The 17814-nt window shown below is 44.4% G+C and overlaps 2 protein-coding genes across 5 annotated transcripts in view; one reads left to right on the top strand and one right to left on the bottom strand.

The window, feature by feature from the left end:
- LOC138206637 (reelin-like) overlaps window positions 1-12853 on the top strand; it is a 94069-nt gene extending 81216 nt beyond the window's left edge. Inside the window, exons 44-65 of one of the 3 annotated variants that reach the window (XM_069163477.1) lie at window positions 24-282; window positions 472-721; window positions 951-1119; window positions 1267-1407; window positions 1713-1890; window positions 2508-2701; window positions 2797-3047; window positions 3154-3308; window positions 3473-3687; window positions 3887-4064; window positions 4187-4362; window positions 4465-4571; window positions 4670-4912; window positions 5000-5175; window positions 5270-5343; window positions 5504-5665; window positions 5770-5927; window positions 6228-6447; window positions 6585-6782; window positions 7158-7256; window positions 9215-9341; window positions 11228-11316. In XM_069163477.1, coding sequence (XP_069019578.1) covers window positions 24-282; window positions 472-721; window positions 951-1119; window positions 1267-1407; window positions 1713-1890; window positions 2508-2701; window positions 2797-3047; window positions 3154-3308; window positions 3473-3687; window positions 3887-4064; window positions 4187-4362; window positions 4465-4571; window positions 4670-4912; window positions 5000-5175; window positions 5270-5343; window positions 5504-5665; window positions 5770-5927; window positions 6228-6447; window positions 6585-6782; window positions 7158-7256; window positions 9215-9335 — 3724 coding nt within the window. In that variant the 3' untranslated portion in view covers window positions 9336-9341; window positions 11228-11316. Of the gene's footprint in view, window positions 1-23; window positions 283-471; window positions 722-950; window positions 1120-1266; window positions 1408-1712; window positions 1891-2507; window positions 2702-2796; window positions 3048-3153; window positions 3309-3472; window positions 3688-3886; window positions 4065-4186; window positions 4363-4464; window positions 4572-4669; window positions 4913-4999; window positions 5176-5269; window positions 5344-5503; window positions 5666-5769; window positions 5928-6227; window positions 6454-6584; window positions 6783-7157; window positions 7257-9214; window positions 9342-11227 lie in introns of all 3 variants that reach the window. The other 2 variants (XM_069163476.1, XM_069163478.1) reach the window with 2 other exon arrangements.
- A 2880-nt stretch (window positions 12854-15733) lies between these two features.
- Window positions 15734-17726, bottom strand: LOC138206638 (small integral membrane protein 29-like). 2 transcript variants are annotated; one of them, XM_069163480.1, is made up of 5 exons: window positions 17641-17726; window positions 17212-17473; window positions 17098-17123; window positions 16902-17007; window positions 15734-16292 (listed from the first exon to the last, which is right to left on the bottom strand). In XM_069163480.1, the coding sequence occupies exons 2-5, from the start codon at window positions 17329-17331 to the stop codon at window positions 16203-16205; spliced, it is 342 nt and encodes a 113-aa protein (XP_069019581.1). In that variant the 5' UTR covers window positions 17332-17473; window positions 17641-17726; the 3' UTR covers window positions 15734-16202. The 2 variants fall into 2 exon arrangements, with proteins under 2 accessions (XP_069019581.1, XP_069019580.1); XM_069163479.1 differs by having other exon boundaries at window positions 17636-17720.
- Between the last annotated feature and the right edge of the window lie 88 nt (window positions 17727-17814).

The following is a 17814-nucleotide window of genomic DNA, read 5'->3' as shown; positions in this document are numbered from 1 at the left end:
GTCTTAATGGCCTCACTCTTCAGGTTTGTTCAGTTCTTCCTACGTCTTGGCTGTGGTAAAGCGGCTCCAGACCCTCGTTCCCAGCCTGTTTTGCTTCAGTTCTCTGTGGATGGAGGTCTGACCTGGGGACTCCTGCAGGAATTTCTTTTCAGTAACAGCAGTAATCAGGCTCGTCTGGTTGCTCTGGAGATCCCGCTGCGTGCCCGCACGACCTCTACTCGCCTCCGCTGGTGGCAGCCCTCAGAAAACGGACACTTTTACAGCCCATGGGTCATTGACCAGGTACATTAAGTGATCATCCATCCAACCATCCATCCATTATTAAGTGTTGTAATCATAAGTGCTGGAACGTCATGGCTCTTATCCATCCAAACTAAATTAATTTTTTTCATCTCTCCAATGTGAAATTGGTTTCTACATTATCTGCCTTCTTTGCGTTAACCATGAAAACATTTATCTTTCTTTGAATAGGTGGTGGTAGGTGGCAGTGCCAGTGGCTGGGGACCTCTAGAAGATGATTTCTCCTCAATTGATGGGCGCTCATGGCTCCTCCACCCTGGAGGCACCCGGATGCCTGTCTGTGGCTCTGATGGACCTGCTTTTGCATTTATAGAGAAGTCCAACACACGCTATGCTGTTACAACTGACATCAGTTTGGGTCACGACGCATTTATCCAGTTTGACTTCTCCGCCTCCTGCTCTGTCACAAACTCCTGCTACTGTAAGGAATAGGAATCATTCATGAAGATGTTATTAGTGTTTTTTACTTAAAGTTTTGCATTGAAAAGTGATATGATAGAACAGAAGAGCAATGTTGTGACTTTTTTCACAGAAATTTTGGATTTTAACATGCTCTTGTTGTTTTTCATTAAAAGAGCCATCTGTCATAAAATACAATTGAACAAAGATGTGAGAAGAAGTTTAAAGAAGTCTACATCTTGTTTCTGCAGCTGTAGAATTGGAGTATTCTCTGGATCTGGGTTTGACCTGGCAGCCTGTGGTCAGAGACTGTCTGCCTACAAGCCCTGACTGCTCTTCCTACACTCTGCAGCGACTTCTGGTTTCTGACACGTACAACAAGTGGGGCCGCGTCACCCTATCTATCCCATCATATGCCAGGTCAGCACAGCCCTTCTCTTTATTCAGAAACATGGACAAACATACAACAATATGATGGGACACAAATCATAAAGTGCCATGTCATGATCTTCAGTTTAATTCCTTCCTGTATAATCTAGCATCTTTGACTTTGATTTATATCTGTAGGTCTCCAGCCACAAGGTTCCGTTGGTTCCAGCAGGCTCCCTTTGACAAGCAGCAGACCTGGGCTCTCGATAACCTCTATATCGGAGATGGCTGCCCAGATATGTGCTCTGGACACGGACGCTGCCAACAGAGCTCTTGTGTGTAAGTAATGCCAGCTTTATGCATGCATAGAACATTTTTTATTGTAAATGTCTGGAATGACAGCTGCTATTAATAAGCAAAATGTTTAAAGTGTTATATAAATATATGTTGTCTCATTATTTTATTTGAAAACAGAATGTATATGGACTAATGCGTGGGCTTAATGTTTTTAATTAATCATGCAAACAAAGTTGTTTATAGCATTTTTGTTGTTGTGATATTTAAGTCAGTAAACTCACTATAATTTGATGTCTAGCTTGTCTTTGAATCTGGTTATTTGTATCTGACTCCACCGTCCTCACCAGGTGTGACCCAGAGTGGGGAGGAGAGTACTGTGATGAGCCTGTGGTACCTTTGCCTTCCCAGCTGAAGGACAGCTTTAGTCGAGCTCCCTCTCTCAGTCACTGGCACATCCTCACCGGTGGGAAGCTCAGCACTGTGTGTGGAGCTGTGGCCTCTGGAGCTGCACTGCACTTCAGTGGGGTAAGACGACATGTGGATTTTTATTCCACTCTGTGCTTTAACTTTTATATCATGAAATGCAGTATAACTACGGATTTTGTGGAGGGTAAATGCAATTAAAACACATTCATTTTATAACACACATATTCACACATCCGTTGGGACATTAGTTTGATGTACCATTGGTGGGGACTGAAAAAACAAACTTTTCCAATTACAACTGCAAAAGCATTGAAGCGCTGATTCAATGGAGCAAACCGATGATACAGAGCCAGTTAGATAAGATAGACATCTAACAGTATCTAATGGATGTTGCTTCAGTTATCAGTCTGTTAAATAAAATACCACAAAGTAGCTGTCAGCTTAATGTAGAGCTTAGGTTTTCAAGGCATTTAGGATAGTGTTGTAAGTGGATATCTGTCAACAGGCTTATGTTATTGTGGAGGGATACACTGCTAGAGAAAAGTCTTAAGAGCAGCTGCTTACATCTAGCATTAGGCGACATGAACATCTTTTATAGTTCTGATTAAGTTCCGTTAACGTTAATGTAGTTAGAAAAATAACCGATTATTTTTTAGCCTTTTGCTTTTCCTTGTAGATCAATTCTTGACTACATTTCACTATGTGTCTGTGCACAGAGTTGCAGCCGTCAGCTGGTGACAGTGGACCTGAACCTGACCAACGCTGAGTTCATCCAGTTCTACTTCATGTATGGCTGCATGATCCCGCCTAGTAACCGCAACCAGGGTGTCCTTCTGGAGTACAGTTTGAATGGAGGAATCAACTGGCATCTGCTGACAGAGATCTTCTATGATCTGTACACCAAGCCTGGGTACGTTTTTTCCACCAGCCACCCATGCAGCATAACTACATGCACACAACTGAAGCAGGCTGTCTGTGAGTCTCTCTATCTTCTCATCTGTTCAGGTTTGTGAACGTGCTGCTGCCCCCTGCTGCTCGTCAGGAAGGAATCCGTGTACGTTGGTGGCAGCCACAGCACGACGGGGCAGACCACAGTGATTGGGCTCTAGATAACGTCCTCATCGCAGGCTCAGACCCAAGGGCACAGATCTCTGACACATTTGGTGGGGTGGCATTGCCTAACCACGAGAGAGCGCCTGCCGATGAGACCTCAGGAAGGATAGGTCCAGTGAGCGAGCAGGAAGAAGCCCCAATAGGTATTTCTGAATCAGTGCCTCAATTTAACATGTTTTTATTACCAAACGGAGTCATTTGGTTTTATTAGACTCAAATTTTTGCCACTCTCTTTTTGTTTCTTCTCAGTGAGCGATCATTGGTTGTTCTCAGAGGACTGTTCAGTGCAGCGCTTCTGCAGCTCCCCTGATGGAGTGATGGTGTGTGGAAATGCTGATGGGAGAGAGGTGTATGCTGTTACACATGATATCGTTCCTGACAAGGGCTGGGTCATGCAGTTCAAGGTAACCAATGAGCCTGAAATGACCCATGGATAATATAAATATTTATTTGTGTTTGTGTGACATCTTTTTCGTGATTCAAGTTGATTCTAACATTTTGGGCTTTAATAATTTAAGCTGGAAGGACCTGGTCAATTAACCTTGTTAGTGTCTGTGTGTTGATTTAGATTGCTGTTGGCTGCAGTGTGCCAGAGCGACACGGGGACCGGCAAGTTCATGTTCAGTATTCGGTAGACTTTGGGGTGACCTGGAAGTACCTGGTTCCTCAGTGCCTGCCTGCTGACCCTCGCTGTGGTGGCCAGGTGTCCCAGCCATCAGTCTTCTTCTCTGCTGAAGGCTGGAAGAGGGCAGTCTACCCTCTGCCTGACAGCCTGGCTGACACGTAAGACCTCCCACCTCCACGTCTATATACTTTAAACTAAACACAAAGGGCTGCTTCATATTTAGTGTTATCATCATCTCATACTTCAAAATGATGAATGGATTAATCTATTGTGTATATATGAATTATTAAAGTGGTCAAATTAATTATGAAAATTGTATGCATGCTACCTGACTCCTCTGTCTTGTCTTTTCCTCAGCGCGGTGCGGTTCCGGTTCTACCAGCAGCACTCAGACATTCAGTGGGGTGTGGAGAACTTTTACATCGGGCCAGCATGTGACAGCCACTGTGGGGGACATGGAGACTGTCTGGATCAACGCTGTCTCTGTGATCCAGGATTCACAGGACCAAACTGCTACGCCAGCACTGCCCTTAAGGTAGCTTTGAATCAGCTTTTACACGCTTCTTAATGTCAAAGACACATTAGAAAAGAATATCTTGATGTTATGAGATGGTCCTTGATTTGTATGTTTTTCTTCTCTTACTTAATTTTTTGAAGGCATCTCTAAAGGAGCGTTTTGACTGGGAGGGGGCAGCAGGGCCTCAGTGGCAGGTGCTGGAGGGCGGTAAGCCCTGCACAGACTGTGGTGTGTTGGTAGAAGGGACAGCCCTGTATTTTGGCGGGGCTGACGCCAGACAGGCTGTCACTGCTGATCTGGACCTCCGGGGAGCCAAGTCAGTACTCATCTTGTATCTATCACGGCGAGAAGATTTCTGTTCATCTTTAAACATTGAGCTACTTTAACTGCTTTATGAGTCGCATGTTTTTGTTGACAGGTTTGTGGAGTACTGGGCTAGAATTGGAAGTGAAGATAACTTGACCATGTGCCATCGTCCAACTTGTCGTAAAGAGGGCGTGCTGCTGGATTACTCTACCGATGGAGGTGGACTAACAACAATCATGCTGAATTGCATTTTGTGCGTTTACCTTTTTTCATCTTCTGTCTTTTATGTTTAACTTTCTTGTTCTGTGAATACTCAGGTGTTTCCTGGATGCTGCTGCATGAGATGGACTATCTGAAGTATGTGTCAGTGAGGAGAGACTATATTGTTCTGCCAGAAGGAGCTCTGACCAATGCTACACGCCTGCGCTGGTGGCAGCCTTTTACCATTTCCTCTGGCCTGGCCACTCCGAGCCTGGAAAGAGCCCAGTGGGCCATAGACAACATCTTGGTGGGAGGGTCAGACATCAACCCATCCACCCTGCTTGACACATTTGATGATGGTGAGTTTGAATTTGGTTAAGCAGTTGGATGCTAAATAAATACTCTAGAAATCACTTTGCCACGTCCTCCTCCTCTCTTTTCACTAGAGGGCGTTTCCCACGAGGAAAGCTGGAGTTTCTACCCTAATGCTGTACGTACAGCTGGCTTCTGTGGAAATCCCTCATTTCACCTTTACTGGCCGAACAAGAACCAAGACAAGACACACAACATCCTGGCCACTCGAGAACTCATAGTGCAGCCTGGATATATTTTACAGTTCAAGGTACAGTATTGCAAGACAGCCCCATTGCTATGATAGCATCTTCAGTTATCTTGTGAATGGTGACTTCCGTTTCTTACATCTCACTTTGTTGCAGATTGTTGTTGGTTGTGAGGCGGACACATGTGAAGGCCATCATTCTGTCCTGCTGCAGTACAGAAAGGATGCAAGGTAGGAAAAATGAGGAGAAGCCTGAAACAAGATCCAACGGGATCTTTAGGGAGTCCAGCAAAGCAGCAATAGCTTCCCTCCACACGCACTACTTAACAATATTTTGTTTGTAGGATTTGCTTTACGTGAGCTGTTTTCAGCTCTTCCTGTCTCTGCTCAGGTCTGACTCGTGGCAGCTGGTGCAGTCTGAATGCCTCCCCTCCTCAGTCAACAACGTGGGCTGCTCTCCCTTCCAGTTCCATGAATCCACAATCTACAGTCCAGTCAACAGCTCAATATGGACCAGGGTCACTGTCCAGCTGCCGGACCACGTCTCCTCAGGGTAGAACTGCACTCATTGTGTTTGAGTAGTCTGCAGCAAAACACATCAACAGCTCTGTTGGCTACAGACGTGTAAGCCTTTTGTGGTTTATTGTATATTTCCAGGGCCACCCAGTTCCGCTGGATTCAAAAGGAGGGCACAGGAGAGCGCCAGAGCTGGGGAGTGGACCATGTTTACATTGGCGAGGCCTGCCCGGGGCTCTGCAGCGGCCACGGCTACTGTACAAATGGAGTAGTCTGCATCTGTGATGAAGGATACCATGGTGGGCCACAAACAAGATATTTTTAGAGTTGTATCAGTTATGTTGTTCAGCAGAGATATACTGTATATGTAAGGTGAAGTTGCTTTTGTGAAGTAAACTAATGTGAGGGAGAAAAAGGTCAAGAGTTAAGATTTGCATCAAAAATTTGCGAAATGTTTTCTTCTGATCAGGCAGCTCACCTGGAGAAACTCCTCCCTGCTCTGATTATACTTTTAAATGATTACTAATCTAACACCTGTCATTTTTTTTTATTTTCCCTTATTCATCACATCCGCTGCGCTTCCTCTCTCACCTCGACAGGTGACGACTGCTCCCTCTCCAGCGGTGACCTGCCCAGCTCCATCAAAGACAACTTTGAGTCTGGCAGCGTGTCTCAGGAGAGCTGGCAGCTGATCCAGGGTGGAGGAGTGGGCAGTGGCTGTGGGCAGCTGTCACCACACGCCCACGGAGACTCACTCTACTTCAATGGCTGTAAGATGAGGCAGGCAGTTACCAAACCACTGGACCTCACTCGGGCCAGGTACAGGTACTATCAGATCATAAATGAACTAATGATATAATAGATTAGTTTTCTCCACAGAAGGGCCGGTATTATCTACCTGTGATATTTTCTCTCTAATCTCCTCTCCTTTTCCTCCCCTGTCTGTCTCCTCGCAGTAAGATCATGTTTGTGCTGCAGATCGGCAGTGTGGCACAGACAGACAGCTGTAACATAGCTCTGGATCAAGCTGACACAGTTGACCGGGCTGTGCTGCTACAATACAGCGTCAACAATGGAGTCAGCTGGCACGTAATCGCCCAGCACCAGCCTAAAGACTTCATAAAGGCCCAGAGAGTTTCCTACAACATCCCACTGTGAGTGATGCATAGAGACACCCAGAGACATGCAGATGTATAATCAATTTAAATGTGTGGACTTATGAATTGTAACTGACTTTATGACTGTTAATAATTACTTTATCAAAGATGGTGAGTCATTAATAAAGGGTAATGGGTTTAATAAGCCGCTAACATCAGTAACTCATCTGCATTATACTGTACATCTGTTAAGCCGATTAAGTCTGCATTTGTCCATGTTAATCTAATAGTTTCTGTTTTAAAAGCTGTTTTTATTAATGTCGCGTAACCGGACGAGGAAAATGTGGTAAATGGCTTTAGGTTGCTCTGATGCTGATATAAACGCTCACACACTTGTTGACTGACCCTAAGACATTTCCACCATCTCTCCAGTGAGGCGAGGGTTAAAGGGGTGATGCTGCGATGGTGGCAGCCACGACACGATGGTGTGGGACATGACCAGTGGGCGCTGGACCATGTGGAAGTAGTTCTGTGAGTACCCAATTCCCAGCCGGCCCCCCCCAGACTGGCCCCCAACAGAGCCCTGATCTGACCCTGTTTCTACCTCTGCCTCTGCCTCACCCGAGCAAATGGTTCCCTCCACTCCACACTAACACAGGGTTACAGTTTACACACAGACATCAATAAATACATCTACATGTGTGCTGCTTTCCACCTATGACAAACATCTCAACAGTCACTTGTGTTATATGCTAATCACAGCTAATCTAATGGTGTCAGGCAAGCAGAGTAGAAAATGTACTGCGCCGAGCTTTGCTGTGAAAGGTTCTACTTGTGGATGGCTGTTCTGTGTGCAACAGATCAAATCCTGCTGTCACATCATCATATTTTCAGTGTTTTGTAGAGCCCATGCATCTTCCAGATGAACAACCTGTCACCATCTAATGTATTTTTCCACTGAAATGTCTAAAACGTCTCACACCATACCAGATTTAGAGCCCTAAAGGATCATAGATAACGTTAAACAATTTAAATAATACATTCCATTATTGTTTTTAATGTCGCCATTTGTTTTGTGCTGATGCACTCATTCACATATCCATTCATAGTTTCACTTGTTTGCAGTTAACCCATCTGCCCCCAGTGGCCATTGTAAGGCATGGCAGAGATCACTGAACACAGATCACTCTCGTCTCCTCAGTACATGAGTGGAAACAGTGATGGTGGCTTCACATTTATGAAATGGTGTGTTTTTGTTCTGCTGTGAATTCCAAGTCTAACTGGTCTATTTTTGTTTCCATGGTCACATCCATTTCATGCAAAAATTGCATCACTGTATTTATTTCATCAGGGAATAAAATGTTTCTTAAATTTGATTTGATGGAATTTGCGGACACTGCACTTTTTCACTGATTGTTTTTCTCTTTCTTTTTTCCCATTTTTACATTTGCGTTGCGTTTTAGTTCTTAACCGGGACCAGTAACTTTTCTCCAACTGGAAGTCAGTTCCAGCTTTCAAACAGGGCGTAAACATGGCAAAAGTGGAAATTCTGCAGGGCACTGAAGATATCATGAACATGGTCTATACTGGTCTATAGCATATTCTTAACATGGCAGCGTCATAAAGCATTTCAAATGCATTGTATGCATGTTGCTGTGGGTCTTAGAGCAATGTTCCCTCTGATGTGGGTGCCCATTGTTCGTTCAGATGTACCCAAAGCATTTCAAATGCTGCATACAACATCCATGTCATGGACAGATTATGCAAATTTACACACAAACACACTTGAACACACACTTACGCCTAACCTGAGCTGTCCCTGGTCTACATGGCCGTGACCTGTCCCACTCCCTCCCTTGCACTCGCTCAGTTTTCAACAGTGTCTGCTGAAAAGAGTGACCGTGATCCTCACACTTTGCTCTGTTGTTTATTTCTCTCTGTTCACCACTCCTTCACACATTCTTCCTCTCACTCCTCCTGCTCAATCTTTTCCTTTTGCTCCACGCGCCTCTCCTCCCTGCTGCTTAATGTCACCGATGTGTTTGATCATGTGGTCATGCTCATTCCTCTGCTTGTGCTGCATCTTTTCCTACCTCACTTCATCATCGTCCTCCTCCTCCTCCTCCTCCTCCTCCTCCTCATCCTCCTCCTTGTCCTGTCTTTCCTCTTTCTTTCCTCCAAATTCCTTCTCCGCCTCTTTCTCTGTTTATTTTGCCGTTCTGGCATACGACGGATGGATTACTGCTGTGTATCTTTCACCTCTACCTGCGGTTATCTCTTACTTTCATCTTTGTCACATTTCTCTACCGTCTCCTAACTCGATCTCCACCGTCTCTTCTGTTCTCCATATTTCTTTCATGTTTTTTCTTCCACGTTCTCTCTGTTTTTTGTTTTTTCCCCCACTTGCTCTCACTTCTTCCTTGAAACTCTGACTTCTCTTTCTGCCTTCCTCTCTCCCCATCTCCCACTTTGGGCCCCTGCCTCCCCAGGCTGGGGCTCCTACCCCCCCAGACCTTTCTGCAAGACAGCAGTCCCCTCCTCCTGCCTCTTCCCTCTCGCGCTCTAACCTCTGCTCTCTTCTGTATTCTGCTCCCTCTGGCATGGCTGTAGTGTCAGGTAAGTTCTCCGCCTCTTCCTGAATGCAGCCCCCCCCCCTTCTTCAGCCCCCCCCCCATCCCCCCAACCCTTTTTCTCTCCCCGTTACACTGCAGACACCCATCTTTAATTTTACTTACACATCCACCCCTCCTTCATCATCATCATCATCATCATCATCATCATCACCATGGTCATCCCCATGCCCTCGCCTAAACTAAAGCCCCCGGCAGGTCAAAGGGCAGGCCAGCTGCTCACAGTGTTCAGGTGGAGGTTTTGCTGACAAAAACACACAGATTTTAAGAGACAACTCTCAGCACAGAAAGTCCAACAATATTCATGACAGTGCAGTGAATGGAGGGATTATAAAAATCAATGGTGGCAAATGGTTTACAGCTTTGAAATGACATGAATTCTCTTAAATGGTTCAGCACAATGTCACAAAATACAAACAATTCCCCGGTAAATGGTTTTGATTTTGAATGTGCAGTGTGCACAGTCACTGCGGCATTTTTCATGTAATAATTTAGATACACAAATGTCAATGGTACTGTGTTTGTGTGTATATGTGTGATGTAATCCATCACTATACCTGTATCTGTTTGTATTGTTCTTGCTACTACCTCTCCTACAGACTGTTGTAGTGTTTTTGACCTGGCTGCTAATTTATAAGCCGACGCGCTACAATCCAGTGATCCCACTTGACAAAGATTACCGTTTGTTCGACTTGTATTTATCGCACTCGAGCGGTGAATTTTTTTTTTTTTTTTCTATTCTCATACCAGCATCAGGTGCAGTGAAGGGCATCACACACACACGCCATTATTTTCAAATGAACTCACATTTGAGTTTCATCCGACTTTTTTCAACCTCCTCCGTTCCTGCATGGCTTTACGGATCGACTGTTGCGACAGCTCTTCATCCTTTTTTTTTTTTACTCATGGCTGTTTGTCTGTCTGCCTAAAGACAACAACAACATGACTCTGAGCCAGGAGCTTCCTCCTCAATTCTCTTTTGGTTTCTGACCAAAAGTCACAAACATACACTCACACTCATGCAGTCTAAGAGCCATCCCTGCCATTCACCTTCACACCTCCGCCTTCACAGCATCAACCATTGCACACGCGCGCACACACACACACACACACACGCACACACACACACACACACACACACACACACACACACACACACACCATCTACTACCTTCCCCGACCCCTCCTGCCCCCCCCCCCCACCCCACCCCACCCCCCCTGCTTCGCAGAGGCCCCTGCCTGCCCTGGCTGCACTCCTGGCTCACTGACACCGCCCTGCTGGATGGAAGAGGCAATGAACAGGCTAAGCAAGAGTGATCTTCTGCAGCTTTTCTCTGTGACTTAGTTTTAAAACCATCCTTTTCCTGCTCACAACCCTGCACTTTTATGGCCTTAGTTTATTTTTGATTTCCCTTTAGCTCTGACCTCAAACACTCAGAGTCAGAGTTTCGCCCTAGTGATCATGTTCGTATGTTTGTAGACTCCCTGTGTCTTCGTCATGTCCTGTGATAGTTGGTCTACCATTGGATACGTGTAGATAGTTCTATCACCATGCTCACCATCTAGCTGCCTCTCATTTGTGCAGAATGTAAACAAATCCAGGTGTGTAACGTAGCGCCACCCATTCTCCGAACCATGAGATCCATGCAGCTGTTGAGTGTTTGAGGTTATGGTTGAAACATGATTAAAAATGCCAGCATGAACCCGGATGTGAGAGAGAGTGGAAGCTGCATTTGACCATCCGTGAGTGTGCGTGCATGTATAAGAGCGGGTGCATGGGAATAAGTGGCGTTTTAGTGCCCTTTGCTCCGTCACTAACGTCCCCATTCCTCTCCCTTTCCTTCCTTTTTCATTGTCTTTGAATCTCCGCAGCACTCGTAAACAAAACTACATGATGAACTTTGCCAGACAGACCGGCATGCGTCACTACTACAGCCGCAAGAGGCGGGCACTGCAGCAGCGTGCCTGAACCCAACAAGTCGGGATTCGTTCTCTGACCTGCCAGTCACATATCGACCCGCCTCAGACATCCTTTTTTCTCCTGAAGACATATCACCCCGTTGAGACCCATCCACCCGTGGATTCAAGTCAGCCTTAGACTTCCCCCACCCATCTCTACATACCCTCTGCCACAAACATGGGCCATCCAATGAGTTTACGCTCCAGCCAATCAAGGCCTTCCCAACCACACAAGTCGGCGGGAATGAAACTCAGAAGGAAGGAGTGAAGCGGCCATTTTGTTTACTTTTTCCCCATGGATGGTCAGGCTTTCGAGTTGTTGTTTTTTTTTTATTTTTGCTGTGGTTCCTCCAATTCCTGTTCCCACCCGTGATATCTGTCCCTCTGGGCCCCGCCCCTCACCCTACTTTTCCTACCACACTGTGAAATTGAGAGATAATACATCACTGCTGAACTGACCAGCCGATTGGAGAGTAGCCTCCCAGTTCCACTGAGCCACCGGGGCGAGGGGGGGGGGGGGGGTGGACCGCTCCACTGCCACCAACCAGCACGCCAGGAGAAAGACCACAATGATGATACTGACCATTAAGACGAAGAACGGTGATGAAGAAGCTCGAAAAAGAAAAAACAAAAAAATCAGTACTGTGTTCTTGCTGTTCTGTGTGTCTGTGGGTTCTTTTTGTGATGAGTTGACTGTGGTGTTCTGTTTGTTTGTTTGTTTGTTCGTTTTCTACTAATTCATATGCTTTTAAGGGGGGAGGGGAGGGGGGTGCTGGGTTCAGTTTCCTTATCCTTGTTTTATTTCGATCAGGTGTGGGCGGGGCGGAAAAAGCCCAAAATCCACACCAAGAAGGAACAAAAGAACGGTTTGCACGACGATGGAAAGGAGAAAATAAGAAAAGAAAAAAAAGACTGAACAATGAATTTTGTTTTTTTAAATCATTTTTTTTTTATATATATGTTGGTTCCCGAAAATACAGATATTTATGGTAAATGGTTCTTCACGTAACCTATTTAAGATGCACTGTGCGTGAAATCTGTATGTTATTTTCTAGTGTTAAGTTATTAGGCAGTCGAGTCAGGCTCTTGGACTGCATCATCTCCCCTCTTCCTTCACTTCCCTCTTCTCTTGTGCTGTTTCCTCCCTTCCCATCCTTTCTCTCTCTCTCTCTCTCTCTCTCTCTCTCTCTCTCTTTCTCCCCCCCCCCCTCCCTCTCTCTCTCTCTCTCTCTCTCCCCCCTCTCTCTCTCCCTCTCTGCTGATTTCTGATACCTGGAGGTGAGGCTCTATTAGTGTTGTTTTTTGAAGTCTGTGTAATATGGACCCTCTGCCCTCAGTGTAACTCCAGTATAGCAATCTCCTGTATATATATGTATATCCACTATGGGGAGACCCAGCAGCCTTATAAAAGGGAAATAAAGAACTGTCCAAACCTCATACTGTACACATTGCTTCAGCTGCTCTCTTTCTTTCTTAAAAGATAAGCCTGGCATTTGTCTTCTGTATACTTTCTTACTGTCAATAAATCTCCATATTGAATTAGTCTGTCTTTCAACACTGATTTCTGTTTACTTTTCCCTGATTGTGACTCTTGGGCCCGTAACATCCTGACAAAGATGTAAACTTAAAATAAGACCTGCAAAAATACATCACCATATGGGACTGGCTCAAAATAAACTGTGCTCATGTTATTGGTGATGAATGAATATGCAAGGCAGCGATGTGAGTCACTGATGTGTATTTCAGACAACAACGGAGCTTCATGGCACAATAAGGAACTGGAAACACCCCTTGTTAGAAGGGTCAGTTGATCGTTTAGATTTTTTTCATGGAATATTTTGACAATTTGAAATACAGTATATATGACCAGGTGTGTGTGTGAGAGTGAAAGAAATTTGCTTGAAAACATTCAAAAAGAGCGTAAAATATGGTGTCTTATTAAAATATTTATTAACAGTGCTTATAATAAAAACATACTTGCTTATAAAATCCGGATTATGAAAATATGAAAAAAATAAATATCTCTGCCATCATCTTGGTGCACACCTCAGTGTCTTCAGACTGGGTATTCACCACATACTAAGGCCCTCAGCCTTACTCCAGGTTGAGGCTACAACGAGGCTTCCGACTTGAACCCCTAATGATGCTCGTAACACACGAGCAGTCTTTAGTCACAAGCTGCCGGCCGTCACAGCCAAGGCAACAAGTGTCACGGTGATGTAGAGGGGTTGGGCTGCGATGACCAGACCCGAGTTGCAGTACGGCCGATCACAGCAGGTGTAGCTCATGGTGTAGAGCGTTCCTTTGAGGTGGAGTTTGTTCAGCTGGCTGCAGTCCTTCTCCGCCATGCAGCCCCTGGCCGACAGGCCACTGTGGTTGCCGTAGCGAGCCAGTGCCTTAAAGCACAGCTCATTAGGAGGACACTGTGTCACAATAAGCTTGAACGTCTTCTCTTTCTCCAGGATGGGGCTGTAGTAGCAATGCAAGTTGTCACAGAGCAGCGAGGGGAGGAGAAAGTAAAACCATAACACGGCAGCATGCCGGAGCTGCGACATGTTGGACCTGCAAAGAAACGAAAAGCATCTGGTAACAGTTTGGAAAAAAGAAAGAACACATACAGGAGAGTTACAGACTCATTTCTGCTCTTCCAAGAAGTTAGGAGTCTTTAGAGAGATTTAAAAAAAAAAAAACAGTGGTCAAAATCATTTCAGCAGTTGCTGGAGGTAGTATGGGTCAGCTACAAGAAACACAGAATCCTACACTTCCCATAATGCACCTTGATGGCATTTAGACTTATTCTGCCTTATGCAAATCCACTTATTTTCAAATATCACTTGTCGGGGCTGTCTGTTGAATATTTGTGATCTCCAATTGAACATCACATTACTTGATAATTAACTGAGACTTGACAAAAGTCTTCCAGTATCAAAACCAGAGATACAGTTTTTGTATGCTCTGTGACTAACATACTGTTTTGACTTTGACATTTAAAGTGATTGTCATCTTTTATCACTTATTATCCTTCTGTTTCATGTATTTCTGCTTTCTAGAACATTACCGCCAAACTAAAGAACATTTCTAAATCTTGCACGTGTTACCGATTTCCACTGATTGTCCCATGCAGAATGCTTAAGTATGTAAAAGGTGGAAAGTGACGGCAGAAACAATCTGAAATGTGCAAGTTGAAAACGACTCACCGCATCGTTTTAAAGATTTTAAATCCAGTCTGTCAAAACTTTTCAGAGCTTCTCCTGATGTCTGATCTCAGCACAGATTTGTAGATCTTCCTAAACAGGCCACACCTTCCAGCACACCTGCTGCTTGTAAAATGCACACAGCAACCACACAGGTAGTGAGCTCAATCACCATGCTTTTATTCTGCTGCGGTCATCATTAACTACAGAAGTAATGTCAGCATTTACTCCAATACATCAGGAGGATGGTTGACAAGTCCACCTTCTTCTCTCTGGAGCGTATGTAAAATTTGTTGCGTTATTAAAACTTGAATGTAACAAAAACACTAATGAGCACAAGAGTGCAAACATCTGGCCAAATGCTCGTCACCTTTTGGAGACTCGGGTAAGTACCTGTGACAAACAGGCCTCTCCTCAGGCTAACACACACACACACTACAGGTAATTTCATATATTAGTGGCAGGTAATACAGCTGCACTTGATAATGTGTAATTTGCACACGAATCCCCGGCCTCCTCCTCGATTGCATTAGTGATGTTGACATTTTCCGTTTTTGCCGTGATCATGCCCAGCAGCCTCTTCAGGTTGGTGTCAGGCTTTGGCACGGTGTTGCATTCGTCTTTGCAGCAGCAAGTGTGACTGACGTTGTATTTGACTCCCCGATAAGAGACGATTTCATGGGAGCCGCAGAGTTCACCGTCCACGCAGCCCTGAGCCGACAGGATGTGGATGGAGCCGTAGTGGCCTCTGGAGCTGGAGCAGCGCTCGTCAGGCAGACACTGACTGGTGATGTTGGAGCAGGTCTTGCCTTTCTGTTGCAGAGGACAGTAGTTACACAGCAGGCTGTCCAGAGTGAGAACTGGGAGGACCAGAGCTGTGACCAACAGGATGGAAGTCAGGAACCAGCGTGGATCCAGCAAATGGACGTCCAGACGAATGTAAGTCCACACAGAGAGTTAAATTGAATGATACACGTTGAAAATGTTTTTCTGTTGTTTGTGTCGGTGTGTTGTTCACCTGGTCTTTCTTTGTGAGCCCATTATCCTGTATGTAAAAGCCCACCAAACATGTGGAGATGTGCCACCCTGAGGAACCTTTATACACCAGCAAACCCTCTGATTACCAAGAGGAAACAGGTGTGACTTTAAAGAAATTACGTGCAGAATTAGAGAAATACACACATGCACACAAAAAAATAATAATTTTAAATTAGATTTCAGTGCCCAGTTTTATTGCCCAGAAATAACATCTTGCCTTCAAAACACTTTTTTTTTGTATTTAACCTTTATTTAACCAGGAGAGTCCCATTGAGATTAAAAATCTCCTTTTCTCGGGAGACCTGGCCAAGACAGGCAGCAACATATGAAACACACGGTTACAGACAGAAGAACACAGAATGAGACAAGTTAAAAGAAACTAAAAGTTAAGAGTCAGTTACGTAACCTGGTTAATTTAAAAACATTGACAACATTTCTTTGTCTCTTCGTATCCTCATAAAAACAAATCTCAGCTGAGGCAGAAGACAGGCTTGCAGTGCCATCTGGTGTCTGTGGTGCTCTGCACAGAAAATGTAATTATAAAAGAGATGATTTCTGCAGGTGTTGTTTTAAACATCATGAAGCATCCAGTCTACCGTGTGACCGTGTAAAAGTCTCTGCTGCACAACATGTTCAGTAAAGGAAGGTTTCGTTTCCTAATCGAACACTTTCTTCTGGATTTTCTTGCGGTTCATGTTTTGGTTGCCAGACGCAAAGGAGAGCTGCGCCTCTCTGTACAATGGTTCCTATGGAGAAAATCAAACTTTGCATAAGATTAAATTGTCATTGGCACATGTATATGATAAGGAATGGGGATATAATAGGTAGTGTCCACAGATACGCCTGTACATTCGCATCTAAAGCAATACAACAACACTGCCTTAACATCTACTGTGTCTTTCTGGAGTTGATCATTCAGTCATTGTTGGTGATATTGTGTGAAATGTGTTAAATTAATTATATTTGGTTAAAAATCATCTGTAAATATATTAGTATGGTAAAAAAAAAAAGGCATTGTAGTGGACTACAGAATTTTGAGAAGTTCTTTGCAACACACACCACAATTATAGTAAAAATAGTGTTTGGTGTGTGTTTGGGCAAAAAATAGAAACACCTCTCACTATAATGTTAACAAGTGCAGCACCCCCAAGAATATCAAGAATAAATAGTTAAATTTACACATTTGCAATAATGTCACCATAAAATTAGCATTACGAGCTTCATAAGAGAGTTGTTATGACGATGCTGTTGTACTGGACTGCTTTAGATTGTACAGGTGTACTTAATAAAGTGGGTACTAGGTGTAGTTTATATGCCCTGTAACTCTATTAGTAGACTTTTAGTGGTTTTCTTACAGCCAGCTCCTCCTCCTCCTCCCTGCCGGCGTCGCCCCAGTCATCCTCTTCCCATGTAGGGTCGTAGCGGTACAGAGGAATCAGCCTGTGGCGCAGCTCATCTAATCTAAAGAAGAAAAAAAAAAAGAAGCCAATTTGTGACAGAACATATCAAACTGATCTTAAGATGCTGCTGAAACCACAGACACCAACTCACCTCGATCTTCGCTGGATATAAACAACCTAAAGAGAGGAACAGCTTTAGACCCTTGACCTGATATGCAAGTGTTAAATTAACTATGCAGGATGACAAGAAGAAAAACATGCTTACCGTTGCCACTACACATCCAATCAGTGTCAGCACAACAATGGGGATGAGTACATAGTACCCAAGTAATTCAAGTTTGTTGTTTTGGGGTGAAATATGGGGAGTAGTGTGATTCAAATGCATTTTCTTCCTCTTGATCTCCTCTTCTGAGAGGAGCCCTCTGCTCTGTGCACCTCAGCTCACACCTATGTGGCACATTCAGACGAGTGCCGCTGCCGTCATCTCCACTGGGCTTTCTTAACCCATGGAAGAATCATAATTATTACTAGAGAGAGTCAAACAAAACACACTTTACTGCAAGACTTCAGAAAGTTCACTTCAAGAATCAGCCAGAAAGTCTTAAACTGTATCAAATGAACTGACAAGGAAGTTTTTAATTGTAGGATGCCTTCTAATAGTCCTCAGATAAAATATAAGTTAGTCTTACCTTACTTGTTACTGTATCTGTGGAGGACATTCCTTCCTACTTCTTTCATTTCCTTTCAGACACACTTTACAGAAGCCCAGTGCTCTCAAACCTCAACCTGCTCAATGACATTCCTGGGTGAGGAGTGGATTAAATGAAGTTTACTAGTGGTTGAACTGGCCGGACAGATGATGAGTTTT

This window comes from Embiotoca jacksoni, unplaced genomic scaffold, assembly GCF_022577435.1.
Source record: "Embiotoca jacksoni isolate LCO1_2020_lvr unplaced genomic scaffold, fEmbJac1.0.p SCAF_3, whole genome shotgun sequence".
Lineage (NCBI taxonomy): Eukaryota > Metazoa > Chordata > Actinopteri > Embiotocidae > Embiotoca > Embiotoca jacksoni.
Note: the sequence above shows the minus strand (reverse complement) of the source record. Positions and strands in the feature narration are given on the sequence as shown.